This window comes from Tupaia chinensis, unplaced genomic scaffold (assembly GCF_000334495.1).
Source record: "Tupaia chinensis unplaced genomic scaffold, TupChi_1.0 Scaffold000622_1, whole genome shotgun sequence".
Classification (NCBI taxonomy): domain Eukaryota; kingdom Metazoa; phylum Chordata; class Mammalia; order Scandentia; family Tupaiidae; genus Tupaia; species Tupaia belangeri.
In genome coordinates this window covers 5,566,942-5,586,753 of record NW_006160142.1, presented here as the reverse complement: position 1 = coordinate 5,586,753, position 19,812 = coordinate 5,566,942, and the positions used below count along the sequence as shown (strand labels likewise).

Genomic DNA, 19,812 nt, shown 5'->3' with positions numbered 1-19,812 from the left:
AATCTGGAAAAAAAGCTATTTGCTGATGATGATGTGGATAGTAATGTCTTTGTCTTGACTGATATGCATGGTAATCATGCTAGAAAAAGAAACGTTATACACTATAGAGATATATGTGATTAAATATAATATCAAAATAATAATTTAAAAAAGGAAATGATTGGGGGCAGCAGGTGGTGTGGTGGTTAAGACGCTGGACACTCCCACATGGCCAATAATGGTTTAAATCCTGGACCTGGTAGTTTGCTTTCTCACTCCCCCCCCCCTCTCTCTCTGTTTCTTTCTCTAATCAAATAAATGAATGAATAAATAATTTGAAAAAAGAAAATGTGTATTATGAGAAAGCTGTGTAAGAGTTTCAATTTTTTGCACCACAATAAACTATTTTTTTTTTTTTTTGCTATAGGGTGCATGCACTCGCCAGAAAGACAGAAACAGACAGAGACAGAAAGCGAGAAACCACCCCCCCACACAGGATGGTTGGCCACACTGCATTCCCTTCTCCATTCTCAGGATCCTAGGCATGCATACACACGTGCCTTTAAGCCACTGGATCTAGGACAAACTGCGGTCGACTACATGGGAGTCCAGCTACATCACCATTATGCCAGCTGCTGGTCCTAAGCACCACAATAAACTTTTACTAAAAAAAAAAAAAAAGAAATTACTCTCTTGGAGGACCAGCAAATGGCATAAAGGTTGTGTTGCTGAACTCCCATATAGTTGATCATGGTTCGAGCCCCAGACCCAGCGGCTTAAAACCCATACCAGGTGTGTGTGTGTGTGCTCAAAATTCCTAGAGGAGAACGGAGAAGACGGGCTTGCCATGTGGCCATCCCCTATGGGCGATGAGTTCTTGCTTTTTGTCTGTCTCTCTGGCAAGTGCATGTGCCCTGTAGCAAAAATCTCTCTAGGGGAAAAAAATTATTCTCTTTATCTCTGCCCCAAGGGAGAAACAACTAGGGAAAGAATAGTGGCACCATTGTTACTTAATTAATTTATTTCATGGGTGAGGGGAGGAGAAGGTTGAAGGGGGATGAGCCACACAGTGATGATACTCCCTTCCTCACCTCTGCCAACTAGGGTCAAGGATACACTCCTGGATCTGAGGCTGGGCACATACGGGTCTGCCCTGGATCTGAAACTAGACATGCATGGCTCTTCCCTGGGTCTGAAGTTGGGCCTTTCATGTGGCTCCAGTGTCTTAAAGAAGCAGCTCTTGCACCCCTGTGGCTGGGCCATTTTAATGTAACTCTGAACTAGTGCATGTCATCCAATCTTTGGTCAATGGGGATAAAGATGCTGTGCTCTCCTTGTCTATTAGAGCCTTCCATCAGGGATGTTCTTTTTGTTAAAGATTATAGTCTGTTTTGGAAACCTCTGTCTGAAAGCCAGTTTGTTTAATGTGCTCAAACATTTATTGCTCATTTTATGTTTTGAGTTTGTTTATTTAGGATCAGTCCTAGTGAATGTTTTTACCATGACTGTCATTTTTATATAAGGGACTTGGACATCTGGTTTTTGAATCCACCAGAGTCCTGAAACCAATCTCTGATAGATAACCTAGGAACAAGGAATGAATATACCTCAGAATATACTTATACATTCAATAATTTGAAAGTGTGTTTCTCAGCATGTTCACTAGAAGTGAGGGTTTGATAGATGTAGACAGACACTGGTCCCTTTCACCAGGTTAACTTTCAGTCTTTTTTGGTTTTTAAAAATTTTTTTCATTTCACTATTTATTTATTTTGATTAGACCAGAGAGGAACAGAGTGTGAGAGAGAGGGAAAGTGATAAAGCAAGCTACTAGGTCCCCAACTCGAACTTCAGTTGGCCTTGTGGAATTCCGGTGCCCTTAACCACTACACCACCTGTTGGCCCCCCTGCTGTAAGTCTTTTAAAGAAATAAAAGAATGTGTGTGTGTATGTGTATATACGTTACTATCATAAGAACTAGAAGATAAAAAATACTGACATTTAGTACAAATCATTAAGGGGCATGGAGTACAGTGAAACACTTTCGGTTGGGAAAAGAGAAAGACTTCATGAAGGAACAGATAGACTTCCAAGGATATGAGTGGATAGTTCACATAAAAATAATTATATAGTAAGGAAAAAAATTTTTTGGAGAAATTCATGCTATAGGGCACGTGTGCTTGCTGGATAGACCGAGAGACAGAGACAGAAAGCAAGTAATCACCCTCCTGGGGGGGGATGGCTATACTGCAGACCCTTCTCTGTTCTCCTGGAATCTTGGACATGCATGCACACATGCATGAGTTTGAAGCTACTGAATCCGGGACTTGAACAGCGATCTGCTATGTGGGAGTCCATTGATGTAACCACTAGACCATCTGCTGGTCCTAGCAAACTTCTTAGATATATTAGCCTAATAAGTAATTAAAGAAATATAAAATAAAATGGATTATATTAGTGTTACATTTTTAGTGATTTTTAATAAAAGCATGTATTGTGTTTTAGTCAGTCTGCTAAGGCCCACTGGTTCTCAAACCTGGTGAATATCTGGGGAACTCAAAAACAATAAAACTGGTCTTTGAGCCTATTCCACAACAGTTAAATCAGAGTATCTTAATGCTTTGCCTATTATCTTAATGCTTTGCCAGAGTATATTAATGCTTTGCCTATTACCATTTCCTAGTGAGGAAACTCAGGTTTTACAAACAGAAGATTAAAATGACTTACTCAAGGGACTGACATAGACAGTATGCATTCTCAGCAAACTTGCAAACCATGCTGCCCTAGCTTACTTGGCTGCTGTTTTGAAATCAATAAATATTCCACCCAGATTGGATTGGATGGATTGTAATGTTGGGAGTTGCAAAGCAAGCTAGAATGCAAACATAAGACATTCTATACTTCAGATATATATAGTGTACTTTTGTGCCATGCCAGCAGTCATTTGAAATTAATATTTTTTATCAGTGTGCCTGTGTGTATTTGTGTGTAAGTAAATGTAAGAAATAAATGACTTTGCCCCTTCCTTTCTTGCTCTTAAGCTTGTTCTCTTTGGAGGGGAAATGGGAGAAGAAAGAATATTCTGTTAATTGTATCTCTTTACCACTCTGTTCTTGATTTGAGTTCTCAGCTGCGATTCTTCCCACCTTTATCTGCATATGCTCAGATTATTTTGACCTTGGGTTGCCTACTCAGGATTAGATGGTAACAGTTTTCTAATTTTTCAAGGTCAGTGATAATTTGATATATGTTTAAGCTTTGGTAAAGAATGAATCACAAAGTTCTGTTAATATTATATTTATCCTATTCCTATTTTTTTTTTTTGAAGAGTTTTTTGCTATAGGGCACGTGCGCTCACTAGACAGACAGAGAGAGACAGAGAGACAGAAAGCGAGAAATCACCCCTCAGGGAGGATGACCATGCCGTAATCCCTTCTCCTCCATTTTCCTCTTGAGATCTTGGGCACGCACACACACGCGCCCCGTGTGAGTTATAAGCCACTGGGCCCGGGATGCAAACTGTGGTCGACTACATGGGAGTCCAGCGACATAGCCATTACGCTAACTGCTGGTCCCATTCTTTTGTGATATTAATAGTCCTTCTGCATCATTACAGATTCCCAAATGATATAATACTTTAACCTTATATACTTTGTTTATTTGCTGGAGTTCTATAAAAACTTATTTTCATAAACTGTTGTGTATTCTATCTTTTTTTTTTAAGAGAGATTTTTGCTATAGGGCACATGCACTTGCCAGAGAGAGAGAGAGAGAGAGCGAGAGCGAGAAATCACCCCCCAGGGGGATGGCCACACTGCAATCCCTTCTCCATTCTCCTCTTGGGGTCTTAGGCACACTTATACATGCCTGGCGTGAGTTTTAACCCACCAGGTCAGGGACTCGAACTAAAGTTGACTATATGGGAGTATAGCGACATAAACATTGTGCTGTCTGCTGGTCCCCTGTTTTATTTATTTATTTATTTAGAGAGGTTTTTGCTATAGGGCGTGTGCGCTCGCCAGACAGACAGAGAGAGACAGAGAGATAGAAAGCGAGAAATTACCCCCCAGGGGGGATGGCCACGCCACGGCCCCTTCTCCATTCTCCTCTCAGGATTTTGGGCATGCATGCACACACGCCGGCGTGAGTTTTAAGCCACCGGGTCCAGGACACGAACCGTGGTCGACTACATGTGAGTCCAGCGACATAGCCATTACACTAACTGCTGGTCCCTCCCCTGTTGTTTTATTCAGAGATGTAGTTTCTATGAAGGTGAAGGGGATTGTTTGATTGTTTCTCTTCCTTTATGAGTTCTTTGTCAGAGTGTATGCACTTGCCAGAGAGAGGGAGAGCAAAGAGAAAGCCCGCTGAGTGGGGGTTTGGTCATGCTGCAATGCTTTTTCTTCCATTTCTCCATCCTGTTGAGATTTTGGCGATGCATGCACACATTCCCTCCCTGTGTGTTTTTCAAGCCACCCGGGCCAGGGCTCAAACCATGCAGTTGGCTATGCAGAATCCAGCTCTTATCACTAAACTACTTGGCTGGCCCTAAATGTAATTTTAAATAAAAACAAACTATCTTTTTAAAATCTGATATGTGTTTTTAAGATAAAGATGAAATAGAAGAGCTCAAAGAAATAATCCCTGTTTTCAGCAGCTGCTTCAGGCCTTGCCAAAAGCAGATGCCCCTGGAGTTGTATACTCATTCTCTTTAATTTTTAATTTCAAGATAGATACTAGCATTACTTAACCACTAGGATTTGTTTAATAAAATGTGTAATACTGTCAAGAATTTTTAAAGTTAAAAAATAAAAATGTTGGGAACCAGCAGTTAGCGTAATGGCTATGTCGCTGGACTTCCACGTAGTCAACTGCGGTTCATGTCCCAGACCCAGTGACTTAAAACTCATGCCAGGCGTGTGTGTGTGCGCGCCCAAGATCCCGAGAGGAGAATGGAGGAGAAGGGATTGTGGTGTGTCCATCCCCCCTGGGGGGTGATTTCTCGCTTTCTGTCTCTCTGTTTCTCTCTGTCTGTGTGGCGAGCACACGCGCCCTATAGCGAAAACCTCTCCCCCCAAAAAAATGTTACTATTGAAATAAACATAATTGGAGCTTGGGTAAAAGCTAAAAATACTGGTTTTTAGTTCAACCTTTTTTTTTTTTTTTTTTTTTTTAACCATGGCTGGGGTTCTAAGTTTGTAACATCTATGAGTAAAGTTAAATTAATATTACTTTTATTTATTTACTTATTTTTGAGAGGTTTTTGCTATGGGGCGTGTGCATTCGCCAGAAAGAGAGACAGAAAGTGAGAAATCACACTCCAGGGGTGATGGCCATGCCACAATTCCTTCTCCATTCTCCTCTCGGGATCTTGGGCATGCACTCACATGTGCCTTGCCTGGCATGAGTTTAAGCCAGTTGGTCCGTGACTCGAACCGCAGACGATTTACCTGGGAATCGTAGCAACATAGCTATTACGCCAACTGCTGGTCCCTAAACTAACATTATTTTACAACAACATTTAAGCTGTAATTATAAAACATATTAAGACATAATTGGCAATTATATGTAACCTTAAATAAATGCTTTAATTTGGGGTAGTTCTACCCTCCTCCCCAAAAAAGTATAATGTTAGCTGAAAAGTTTTAAAAATGAGAATCAAGCTACCTATTTTTATTGAAAGCATTTAGCAATATTTGCATGGATCATGCTTTACCATTCCTACATCTGGGTTAGATGGTGGTGCAGTGGTATTGCAACTAGACCCACATGGAAAGGTGCCAGGTTTGCTTCCCAGGGTCTCCCTGTGCATAGGATCCCAGGCTGGCTGAGGCTGAGGGTAGAGAGTGCAGTCAAGACTGTCATGGAAGAAATGAATAAACAAACAAAATCCTGTATGTACAAGTAATGTCCTAATAAGTCAATATTGAAGTCAGAATGCCAAACATTTTTTTCAATGTTCATTTGTAATAAAAACAAATTTCCTGAATAAAATATAAAAGACTAAATGTAAAAGAATGAATTTTTAAATTGTGGTTTGTTTCCACAAGCTATAATGCCATCATTTAAAATGTTTTCAAAGAACTTTCAGTAGAATATGGAACAGATTATATATATATATATATATATATTTTAAAAGCAGGGAATAAAACAATGAACCGCGGGATTTACCTGGGAATCGTAGCAACATAGCTATTACGCCAACTGCTGGTCCCTAAACTAACATTATTTTACAACAACATTTAAGCTGTAATTATAAAACATATTAAGACATAATTGGCAATTATATGTAACCTTAAATAAATGCTTTAATTTGGGGTAGTTCTACCCTCCTCCCCAAAAAAGTATAATGTTAGCTGAAAAGTTTTAAAAATGAGAATCAAGCTACCTATTTTTATTGAAAGCATTTAGCAATATTTGCATGGATCATGCTTTACCATTCCTACATCTGGGTTAGATGGTGGTGCAGTGGTATTGCAACTAGACCCACATGGAAAGGTGCCAGGTTTGCTTCCCAGGGTCTCCCTGTGCATAGGATCCCAGGCTGGCTGAGGCTGAGGGTAGAGAGTGCAGTCAAGACTGTCATGGAAGAAATGAATAAACAAACAAAATCCTGTATGTACAAGTAATGTCCTAATAAGTCAATATTGAAGTCAGAATGCCAAACATTTTTTTCAATGTTCATTTGTAATAAAAACAAATTTCCTGAATAAAATATAAAAGACTAAATGTAAAAGAATGAATTTTTAAATTGTGGTTTGTTTCCACAAGCTATAATGCCATCATTTAAAATGTTTTCAAAGAACTTTCAGTAGAATATGGAACAGATTATATATATATATATATATATATTTTAAAAGCAGGGAATAAAACAATATAACTAACTATATAGTGGTTATGGGTCATCGGAAAAGTCATTACTTGTTTTTTGCATGGAAAAACAGAAAACTATGTCATGCCTTTTCCGATGACCCAATAAAAATCTATAATCATGTAAGGAAAAAGAAATAAAGCAAGCATCATTCAGTGTTATATCTGAGTGCTAAAATTAAGTGATTCCCAGGTGTTTCTGTACACCTTGCAGTTTATTCAGTAGTCTTTGTTCTTAAGTACATGATCATTCTTTTTATAATTAAAGTTAAGACTTAAAAACATCTCAGGTTGGCCCCATATCCTAGTGGTTAAGGGAGCTGGATTCTACATGGATGATCGCATGTTTCAGATACTAGCCCTGTATGAAAAACACTCTGAGTTTGGGTATTGCCAAAATCCTGATAAGATAGAGAATTGGAGGAGAAGTGATTGAGGTGTGCCATGCCCCATTGGGGGATACTGTCTCCTCCTGCTCTGTCAGTCTCTTTCTGGTGAGCATATGTACTCTAGTAAATTTAAAAAAGAAATCTGGGCTGGCAGGTGGCATAGTGGTTGAGGTACTGGACTCTGATGTGATCTACCACAATTCAAGTTCTGGACCCGACAGATTGAAACTCACACCAGGCACGCGTCTGTGTGCCCTATATCCCAAAAGAAGAATGGAGGAGAAGGGACTGCAGCATGACCATCCCCACTGGGAGGTGATTAAAGACTACTTAAGTAATAAGAGTCAACTTCAGTAGGTTTTTCAGCAAGTAAAAAAATGACATGAGAGAACCAGCCCATGGTATGGTGGTTGAGATTGCTGGATCCTACATGGCCAACTGCATGGTTTGAGTCCTGGACAGGTAGCTTGAGAAACATGCTAGGCACGTGTGTGTATGCCCAAAATCCTGAAAGGAGGGAGAAATTTAAGAGAAGGGTTTGTGGAGTGACCATTCCCCATTGGCTTTCTCACTTTCTCCGTTTTTTTCTCTCTGGGTGGCACACACACCCTCTGACAAAATTTAAAAAAAGGGGGGGAAGGCATGAATCAGGGTAATTAACTACAGCCAGTGCGCTTAAGTCTACTGAGTCCATAAAAAATAAAAACCAAAACATTATACTCCACACCTTTGAGGAATGCTAGGGAGCCAAGTCATTATCTTAAAAATTCATAAATGAGGCTGGAGTGGTATTGAAACTGTATCCATTGAGTGACAACTCCCCATTTCCCCTTCCTCTCAAAGCCTAGCAACCACTGTTCTTACTGTTTCTGTGAGTTCGATTGCTTTAGATACCTCATCTAAGTAGAACTATGAGCTATTTGTCTTTTTGTGACTGGTTAATTTCAATCAGTGTTCATTCATGTCGTAGTGCTTGACTGAATTTCCTTATTTTTTTAAGGCCAAATAATACAGTGTATTGCATATACCACATTGTCTTTATCCGTTCATCCTTCCATGGACATTCAGGTTGCTTCCACATCATGTCTAGTATGCGTTTACACTGAAGTGAACATGGTTGTCAGCTTATCTATTTTGAAAGGCTGTATTTTGGGGCCAACATGGTGGTTGGGGGTGCTGGACTCCTACATGGCCAACCATGGTTGGAGTCCTGGACCTGGCGGCTTGCTTTCTCACTTACCCTCTCTCTCTCTTACTCTGGTCAAATTAAAACAAATAAATAAAAAATAAGATAATTCAAAAAAATAAATAAAGGCTGTATTTTTCTTTTGCAGGTATATCAGACTTTATGGGAGAAAATTTAGCAAAGAAGATCATGTTCTTTTTATTAAGTTATTGTATGAGCTGGTATCAATTCCAAAACTGGAAATCAGCATGATGCAGGGATTTGCTCGTCTCTTGATCAACTTGTTAAAGTAAGTCCATTTCCTATGATTTTTGCTAAGATTTTTGTTTGTTTCTTCAAGGTTTTAGGGAATGAGACCTAAGTATTCTTTGGGAAGTAAGAAGACCATGTTTTAAATTGCCAGTTTGGAAAAAGATTGCAGAAACATTATAAGTTTAAGTGTATGCATTAATTAAGTTTTTAATTAAGAGTCCCTTTGCTCTATGAAGACTTTTGTACCATACATTGAACTGTATGTTGTCTGGTTGTCACATTTATGCTTATTATTTTCATTTATAGTTTGTAAGTCCCTTGAAAAGATAGGGATAATGTACTCTTTTGCTTATTCCGAAGCACCAGCACAGTGCTGGGAGCATTTTGTACTCCATAGGTAGCATGGGAAACATGAAATTTATCTGCAGTAACAGTGGCACAAATTTAAATGCCCCCTTTTACCTAGTGTCCAGTGAGGGTTGAGCATCAACAATCTGGTGCATTCTTCTTCCTAACACCATGTTCTGCCAGTGAGTGATTGTGGATGGGGGAAAGCAAAAGCCACTGTGGTAAAGAGCAGTGTTGAACTGCCCTTGCTATGTGGTATGAGTGATAGATGCACATCTGTTCACACATACATAAGTATGTATTTTTTTTTTCTTAAATTAGGAAAAAGGAACTTCTTTCAAGAGATGATTTAGAGTTACCTTGGAGACCACTTTATGACATGGTGGAAAGGATATTATATTCCAAGACAGAGCACCTGGGCTTAAATTGGTTTCCTAAGTAAGTGGTTCCTTTTAAAGTACTTCTTTGGGGACTTGTGGGGCTTTTATGAGATTGATCATGATTGAAAATTATTAGAATGTCTGAAATAAGCTAGCAAATAGATATTTTCATATTCTCATTCCTATGTAACTTCACCCTTAAAACAACTTTTTGCCCTCTATTTCACCAAAGTATTTCTAATAGCTAGTATCACCTTATTGACCACAGAATGTGAGAGATTTTAACTTACTTTATTTATTTGTTTGTTTGTTTGTTTGTTTAAATTTTGACCAGAGGACAGAGTGAGTGAGAGAGACAGAGGGAAAGTGAGAAAGCAAGCTGCCAGGTCCAGGACTTGAACTGTTATTGGCCATGTGGAAGTCCAGTGCCCTTAACCACCATGCCACCTGCTGGCCTTGTGGGAGGTTTTTTTTTTTTTTTTTTTGATTTTTGGCATTTTTCACAGTACATCCATGTGTGTTTTTCTTCTTCAAGAAGTGGGGCTTTACATATTTCAGAGGGCAGCCACATCCCAGAGGGACATACACTTCCAGTTAAAGAAGCATCACGTAGAGTAATTGACTGTTTTTAGAACACATACAGTTTAAATGTAATTTTGTTTTTGTGTTTTTAATTTGCATACGATGGAGAGAGACAGGGAGAGTGGGAGTGCACCACCCCAGGGCAGATGGCCTGCTGTAGTCTCTTCTCCATGCTCTGTTGGGATTTTGGGCACACATGCATAGCACCTGGCATGTACATGTCCTCAGCATTTTCTTCACATCTCTAGGTTTAGGACTCTTAACCACATATTTGGACATGTGGGATCCAGATCCATCTACCTCAACCACCACTGGCGTCAAATGCAGTTTTTGGTTTATTATTTCTAAGTAATGTTTAGACTACAAATCTCTTTCTGGTTACTGACTTCTAGCACTTATATCCTGCTTCTTCAAGCCCTCTTAATTTTTGTGTGTTTAGTCATCTGTCTTTAGTTAATAGTAATTTTAGACTTGACTGGAGTATCATTTCTCCCTGTTAACAGGGGTTCTGTCTAGTTGTGATCTAGTTATTTTCTCAATCTAAAACTTAAGATTAAGGTTTATTTTTAGGATATTTTTCTTGAGTTTTAAATAACTGTCTCCATCTCATTGTATAGAGTCATTTGTAATTTACTTATTTACTCATTTCCTGAGAGTACCATTTTTTGTCTACTTTAATTTCCCTTTTTTCTCATGTAAATTAGGTCTTTAATGTCTTATTTCTGCAGTTTTTCTTTCAATCTTAGACATGTTTACATAATTTCTTATCTAGTTCCTAGTTAATTTAATCCATGATTAAATTTAGGCTGCACTTAATGTCACCAATCTGTGTCCCATACCATAAAACTTTTTAAAAATGACAACAAATGATAGATTTAAAAATACTGCCAAGTCATAGTTAAATGGTGAAAAATAAAATTATATGAATGGGAAAGGTGAAAAAATATAGGTGATCCTGAACTTAGGCTCTAAATAGTTTTTGGGTAATGGTTGTAAGTACAATGACCAGAAGTTATTTATTTCCGGGGCCAGCAGGTGGCGTGGTGGTTAAGGGTGCTGGATTCCCGCATGGCTGACTGCATTTCGAGTCCTGGACCAGGTGGCATGCTCTCCCACTTCCCCTCACCTTTTTCTCTCTCTCTCTTTTATTCTCTCTCTCCCCCTTGCTCTGTCTCTCTCTGGTCAAAAAAAATTTTTTAAAGTAAGTAAATAAATAAAATAATTTTAAAAAGAGCCATTTCCTAAAGGTTATTTGTTTTTTAATAAATTGCCAGAGGACACATGTGCTCTCCAGAGAGATGGAGAGAAAGCACCCCTAATGGGGCATGATCATGCCACCGTCCCCTCCTCTGTCTTTCCATCCCATTGAGATTCTGGGTATGCGTGCACATGTATTGATACCTGGCTGTTTTTCAAGCAACTAGGGCTGAGATCTGAATTGCAGTTGGCCATGTGGGATCTGGCTCCTTTAATCTCTAGGCTATGGGGCTGGTCCTTCATCTTGATATTGGACTTACAATGAGTCTTCTGTAGCATCACTCACTCTTGTTCTTGTGGATTTACTCTTCCTTAAGTTTCTGGTTTTTTAAAGAGATACCTATGATTCTGTTTAAATCTTTGCTTTATTTAAAGCAGTAAATCTGAGCTCTAACAATCATCCTCTATTTTGTATTTTATAATTAATTATTCTAAAATGAAATTTGTAAGTACCCTACCTATACTCATTACCTACCATTACCATTGTTTTTTGTTTGTTTGTATCTGTTTTTTATAAGAGAGATTTATTTATTTATTTATTTATTTATTTTTGCTATAAGGGATGGGTGTTCTCTGGAGAGACAGAGAGAAATTGAAACATCACTCCCAGGGTAGTGGCCACACCAAAATCCCTTCTCCATACTTTTCTCGGGATTTTGGGCATGCACACACATGCACCTGGCCTGAGTTTCAAGCCACTAGGTCTGGGACTCGAACCTTGGTCAGCCATGTGGGAGTCCAGCACCATTAGACCACCTGCTGGCCCCACCATTGTTTTTTAAGCTAGTGGGGCTGGAATTCAAAACTGAATTGGCCATGTAGGATCTGGCTCCCAGGGCACAGTACTTATCCACTACACTCCGAAGCTAGCCAGTTAAGTTAATATTCCTTTCCTGTACCAGTGCTTCTGAACTTTCTACTTAGTACCTTCCTGCCTTTTCCTAAGGCTCTGAGGTTTTGCCTGAAAAGCCCCCAGGTATAAGATATTTCTTGGAAGTTTCACAGTTTATCTTAAACATTTATATCCATAGTAGGTTTACTAGGACATATACATAAGACAAAATTTCTTCCCTATATACCTCTGACTAAAATGGATGATGTAGGACAGTGAACCACATTGGTCCAGTGGTTTTGAGTATTTTGCTCACAGAGCTGTGTAACTTCACTGTACAGAGTACATGTCTTGAAGTGCAGTCCTATTGATACTGCCTCTTTTGGAAAATGGTAATAAGTTGTTACAATGTGAAAGGATCAAATGAGAAAGAATTCTCCGGACTCTGAAACTACTTTTACGTGGGCTCTTACTGGGAGGCAGCACTGTAGGACAAAATCAGAAACAGTATCTCTGTTTAAAAAAAAAAAAAAAAAGGAAAGAAAAGGAGCCATACCTCCATACTGTACAGGCTTCGGCCACAGGGGATTAGTTTCATTCCCAGCCTACCCTAAAGGCCGGGCAAAGGAGTATACACTAGTGGTCCCAGCTCCTTGAGAGGAAAGGCAGAAGTATCTTAGTGTAGCGAAACTGTGTAAAACAACATAAACATACACACACAGATTTTTAAAATAAGTTTACTTAGTTATATGTCACTAATTCTTTATTCATTTTCTTTAATTTTCAATATTCCTTTTATGGTTACATATTTTCTTGTCTCTTTTGGGAAGGAACACCCATATCTTTATTCTCATTCAGTTCATCCCCTGTATAATTATAAAAATTCAGCTATGGAAAATTTTTAGATTTTTTTGGTGCTTGGACTTTCTTTATCACACTTTATCCCTTTCCCTCTCTCTGTCTTTCTCCTGCAAAATATGTGCCCTAAGTCCAAAAAAATAAAATAAGAGAGAAAAAGCATCAGCAGGCTCTGGTAGTTCTTATGCAGAAATTAGTTCTTACTTTAATTATATTGAACACACTGATATATCTGTGATTTAAATTTTATATTCAAGGGACAAAATTGCAAATTCTCCCCCCCCAAACCTGTTAAAATACAAAAAAAGAATAATTTAATAGGGCATGCTTTTATAATTGGTATTTTATTTTGAATATTTCATCTTAGATGTATTACAACACATTTTTAAACAGTTTGGTCAGCTGACTACGTGTGTTCATACTATTTTTAGAAAACTATTTTTATAATCATAAGTGAAGTGTTGCCTTTATTTGTTAACTGTGTTCCAAATCTTTAACTTATCTGCTATGCATTTGCACTTACTGAAAAAAAGAATCATAGGTTTTTTATTCAGTAGGAAGCAGAATTGGAAAGGAGATAAATGTGAACAGGACACCAGCAATAAAAAACCTTGATACTGGGCCTAGCTGCAGTGGCTCAGCAGTGTGTACCACTGCAGTGCTAGAAGTTCTGTAGGTGATCAGGCTTTGGCTCCATGTGGACTTGTACTCACTGGGTACAAGCCACCTGTGCTGTGATCTTGGCTGGGCCAGAAGGCTGGGAGGGAAAAATGCAGCAAAAGACTCTGTTGGGAGGGTGCTCATTTGTCTGTCTCTCTCTCAGAAAAGAAACAAACTTGAAAAAGAATAAATTATTAGTTACTTTGTAAGGGAAGCACATGAACCTTAAGGGCATAGTGTTATTTTATAAAACAATGTCCTACACTTTTTGAGTACATATTGTAAGTTACAGGCAACACATTGAGCATTACTCAGAAGAGTATTGTTGCTAACAAAACGTGGGGGAATTTGGCACAGATCAGTTTTTATAAGTGATCACGGACCATCATATTTGCATTGCTATGTGTATAACTTTGCTTATTTTCTTTATCACCACTAACTTAGTTATTGTGGGTTGTTTGGTGTTAAGTGTTTACATATTTCACCATGAGTAGTTTAAGGAGTTGATTTTTTTTTTAAAAGTATTTTTCTTTCTTTCTTTCTTTTTTTTTCTTTTTCTTTTTTTTTTGAGAGGTTTTTGCTATAGGGTGTGTGTGCTCTCCAGAAAGACAGAAAGCGAGAAATCACCCTCCAGGGGGGATGACCACACCACAGTCCCTTATTCTCCATTCTTCTCTCAGGATCTTGGGCATGCACGCACGCGCGCCTGGTGTGTTTAAGCCACCGGGTCCAGGACTTGAACCTCAGTCGACCACATTGAGAGTCCAGCGATGTACCCATTATGCCATCTGCTGGTCCCAAAAGTATTTCTCTTTTATATATATTGTTCTAAGGATCATAAACTATTTTTTCATTTTTCATATTAATCTGCTTCTGAAAAACATTTTGTAGTAATTTTAATGAAAAAGTAATGCTGTATCAGTGATGAAGATATTGTATTTTACTCATACCTTTCTTTATGGTGAAATTATCCCGAATTTTAAGTGATATGGCTATGAAAAATGACTACTTATTAATTAACTAAACTATATTAAGTTTTTTTTTTTGAGGGGGGGAGAGGTTTTTTTCTTACTGGGCATGTGTGCTCGCCAGAAAGACAGAGAGAGACAGAGAGATAGAAAGTGAGAAATAACCCCCCAGAGGGGATGGCCACGTCGCAATCCCTTCTCCTCTATTCTCCTCTTGGGATCTTGGGAATGCACCCCCACATGCCCTGCGTTAGTTTAAGCCACTGGGTCTGGGACTCGAACCGCATTCAACTACATGGGAGTCCAGTGACATAGACATTACGCTAACTGCTGGTCCCAGCAATACTAAGTTTTGAAAGATTACATATTAAGTGGATAATGTTTGACTTAATGTATGGTAGACTTGTTTAGATTTGGAGAAAGCAGGCAAAACTGATTTCAGAAACATGCTTGAGGAAAGAAGATACTACATAAGCAGTTCTTGTTAAATTACAGAAGTACTGATTAAGGCAGATACATAAAATGTTAACATTTCCCAGTCTGTTTATGAAAAAGTGAATATTCTTAAATTTTAGTTTAGGGATTATCAAGTGAAGCTGCAAGTACTTCTGGCGATGAGCAGTCCAGTTTACTCTCATCTTGACTCTATCATTTCTTGTACATTTCTCTTTTTAAGAAGTGAATAGTATCCTGATAGTTATATAAGGCCAATGAGGCAGGGGCTTACACCTTCACAAGTCTATCTATGTCAGTAACTGGAATAACTGGAAGGTAAAGCTATTGGCTTTCCTCAGACATCCCTGCTACATATTTTATGTAGTATTTACTTTATTTAGTTTATTAATGGTCTCATAAGGAATGTCATCATAAGGAAATTGACATCCAGAGGGGCAAATTAAAAATCATTGGTTGAAACTGGAACAAGAGCTCAAGAACTGGGACAAGAAGTCACTTTCTGCCCTTAATAATAAACTAGCAGCTTGGGAAGAATTTCCTATTTTGATGTTATTTCCTAAATCATTAATAATTACTCAGAGACACTAGTGGCAGTGTGAAAGCAAATAAAGCACAAATTTTCAGTTTTGTTTTTTTTTTTTTTTGAGGTTTTTTTTTTTTTGGAGAGGTTTTTGCTATAGGGCGCGTGCGCTCGCAAGACAGACAGAGAGAGACATAGAGACAGAAAGCGAGAAATCACCCCCCGGGGGGATGGCCACGCCGCAATCCCTTCTCCTCCATTCTCCTCTCAGGATCTTGGGCACGCACACACATGCACCTGGCGTGAGTTCTAAGCCACCGGGTCCGGGATGCGAACTGTGGTCGACTACGTGGGAGTCCAGCGACAGCCATTACTCTAACTGCTGGTTCCCTTAAAGTTTTTTACCATAGAGTGTGTGTGCTCACTGAGACAGAGAGAGACAGCCATTCCCCAGGGGGAGTGTCCAGGCCACATTCCTTGCTCTCCTGTGATTTTGAACATACATGCTTGGAGTGGTTTTCAGCCTGCTGGGTCTGGGACTCAAACCACTGTTGGCCATGTGGGAGTCCAGCACCTTAACAACCTTGCTACCTGCTGGTCCCATCAAAATTTCAGTTCTTTTTTTTTTTTTTTTTTAAGGAGTTTTTTGTTTTGTTATGTTTTGCTATAGGGCACATGTGCTTGCTGAAGACAGAGAGAAATAAATTCCCTGGGGGGATGCTCACACTACAATCCTGTTTCCTCCATTTTCCTCTTGGGATTTTGGGCACACATGCCAGCATGAGTTTCAAGCTGCTAGGTCTAGGACTTAAACCATAGTCAGCCACTTGGGAGTTCAGCACCTTAATCTCTATGCCACTTGCTCCCAAAACTTAATTCTTTTTTTTTTTGGAGAGATTTTTTGCTCTAGGGCGTGTGCACTCACCTGACAGACAGAGAGAGAGAGACAGAAAGCGAGAAATCACCCCCCCCCAGGGGGGATGGCCACACTGCAATCCCTTCTCCTCCATTCTCCTCTCCGGATCTTGGGCACACACGCACACGTGCCCGGTGTGAGTTTAAGCCACCGGGTCCAGGACTCGAACTGCGGTCGACTATGTGGGAGTCCAGCGACATAGCCATTATGCTAACTGCTGATCCCCCAAAATTTAATTCTTAAGGAATTTGAAAATACCATTTATTTTGGCTTAATCTGAAATGATTGTTAATATTTATTGTGCTTAATTCTGTGCCACATAACTGCTTTCTATACATCATTTCATTTTTGTAATAGCTCTATGCGAAGTGGGTATTATTACTCATATTAATGACCTCAGCAATAGCATTGTACTGCTAGGAAGTAGCAGAACTGGTATTCAGATTCAGATCTGTCCAGGGCTAAACTGTGAACCATTACATGCTCTTTTGTAACTTAGCATACTTTTTCTAAGAGGAAACGGTATGAGAAAATCCACTCAAATTTTAATCACTCTGTAGATCATTTTAGATCCCTTTTGATTTAATAATCAAAAAATGTTTTAAATTGTTACCACTTTAGCATAATAAATTTCCAGCAATTAGAAAGTATGTAGTGATGATTCACTCCCTCTAAAAATTAGTAAAATATAGTTTAGTAGCATCTAGCCTTAACCTTTTATTTTATTTTTAAACAGAAACATTGTTCCCTTCATCTTGAGAGATTACAAGAATCACAAAAGGTCACTATACAGATATCACAGGTTAGAGAGATTGTACCCTTTTCTGGATAAAAACATCAATCCAATGGTACAGGTCTTATAAATAAGGGGTTGAAATGGACTCTAGATAATTCGATCTCATCCACACATACCTTAGTCCTCTGGTGAGTCAGGTGACAACTACAAGTGTTATAATTAACTTCCTATTCTTTTGAAGAGTGTGGGGAACTGGAGAAAAACATACAGTAATGCTACCTTTTATGACATGCTTTCTATAATCATTTTTGATATTATGTGAAAGTTTGCTGGTGTTTCAGGGAAGTTAGCTCAAGTAGGTTTTCTGGGTAGTGTTCTCTCTCAAATCAGTTGCCATAGAACCACGAAAATAAATGTAAATTTAACAGGAACACAGATGTTAGGAACTGGTAGAATAATGTATCTTCTGTTTATTTACTTGAACAGGATATATACATACCATTTTAGAATTATCTTTAAAATTTTTGTATTTATTTACTTACTGATTTTTTAAAATATTTTTTGCCATAGAACACATGCCAGAGAGAGACAGAGACAGAGATGTAGGGAGGAAACATGAGAAATCACCCTCCTCCCCCAACAAAATGGCCATGCTACAGTCCCTTCTCCTCCATTCTTTATTCAAGATTTGGGGCATGAATGCACAGGTACCCAGCATGATTTTCAAGCTGTGTGGTCCAGGGCTCGAACTGTGGTTGGCCGCCTGGGAGCCCAGTGCGTTAACCCACCACACCAAATGCTGGTTCCTAAAAATTTGTGTTTAAATTGATGTATTATTTATTTTGGGACTAGATGGCACTTTAAACCTTGTCTGTTAATTCTGTAATTTGTTACTAACTGGAGTTCTTTAATTCAAACTAAAAGAGGACCCAAGGTCTCTGATCTTGCTGTCTTAATAGAAAATATTTAGAGTATTATAGATAGATAAATACAGATATGTATAAATATATTTATTTATACAGATATTTATAGGCTATGAGCAGATGGCCTTGTTACAAGCACTTTGGAAATGCTCAGAAGTAAAAATCACAGCCATTGTCTTCAGGGAGCCTTAAATATAGTTGGAAAAAAAGTTTGCTTTTTTTTCCGTAATCCAAGCAAACTTACATGGTCTCTAAACTGTGTTTTTGAATTCTTAGCTTTTTTTTATGAGAGAGAATAGAACCTCTTTCTGATGATCAGAGGAAATGCTTTGTGATAACTTCTGGCCATGTGGCCTTTTATTTAAAAATTTAAAAAAATTTACAAGTCATATCACGGGTTCTAACCTGGTTTCCTCTCAGTTTATTTTTTTCTGAGTTTTAAAGAACATTCTTACTGCTCTAAGGAATGAGATTATAAGTTTTCTCTTTTGGTTATATAATATATTGATTGCTTATGCTATGTTTGCTCTGTATTTATTCTTCGGAATTTCTTTGCAGATTAGCATTTAAGCTTTCAGAGAAGTTGGATAGACTTTTGGATTTAAGGATTTAAGGAAGCCTAACGAGAAAGTGTCAGGTGGAAACACTGCCTGAGTTACCCCTTCTCCCACCTTTTTTTTTTTTTTTTTAGCTTTAGATTTAGACTTTATTTGTATACATCATACTGTGTGTAGCCACACATTTACTTAAAAATTCCCTTTCAGAATTACCTACTGTTCTTTTCTTTGTTGTGTTTGTCTGCATTTGACCTCTAGACTATAATTAATATTTTAAATAATCCATTCTAGTCCTGTGTTTTCAAACCAGTATACATTGGCCTCTTCATTATAACAAATGTTGATTATAAATTCTTTTTTGTGTTAGTCTCCTATAGTCACTTTAGGAATCTACATGTTGAAATATAGGTTACAGTTTTTTAAATTACCCAACTAACTTTGTAAATAGCAGGTCAAAGAGATGGTGATTGCTCTTTTTGATAATTGTTGCTGACAATAAAGAACTTTGGAGGGTTAATAAAGCTCTCGTCAACTGATTAAAGAATAATTTCTGGCAGTTGCTGATAGAAACATACAAGATTTTACATGTCTACTATTTGTGTTTTGATTTAAAGCACTTTAATAAAAAGTATATGAAATTTTAAGCCACTGAGTATACTTATGTGTTGATGAGCATGGTTGTTGATGCCTACTTTGTCATGATTGAAAGTGGTTTGTCCTTTTTCTAATGTAGTATTTTCTCCCCTTTAGATCATAGCAGAAAAGTAACAAAATGAGGGCAAAGGAAAGCAGGTTGAGGAGTTTAGGTAGCTAATCCTTGTAATTCTGTCTGTGTGAAAGAAAGGATTAGGAGTTACGTGTAAACAGATAACAACTGAATGCATGGGCATATCTTCAAGATATTTATTAATTTAATTAGGTGTGTTCTTACATCAATCTAATTTGTGAAATGGCTTTCTCCCTCCCCAGTTCTGTAGAAAATGTTCTCAAAACACTCGTGAAAAGCTGCCGACCGTAAGTAGCTTCTCAATTTATAAAGCCTCTTATTGCCTCTGTGGGTTTTCCCCAATTTTTAGTATGCTTTGATAAGGAAATTAAAGGTATAAATAATTTCTGATCTTAGTCACTGACCACAGCATACCA

The 19,812-nt window shown here is 38.2% G+C and overlaps 1 protein-coding gene across 1 annotated transcript in view; it reads left to right on the top strand.

Annotated features, from left to right (window-relative positions):
- The window catches only part of PSME4 (proteasome activator subunit 4), a 104,483-nt gene that overhangs the window by 10,141 nt on the left and 74,530 nt on the right, over positions 1-19,812 (top strand). Inside the window, 3 exon segments of the mRNA XM_006159028.3 lie at positions 8,573-8,713; positions 9,346-9,462; positions 19,639-19,683. Coding sequence (XP_006159090.1) covers positions 8,573-8,713; positions 9,346-9,462; positions 19,639-19,683 — 303 coding nt within the window.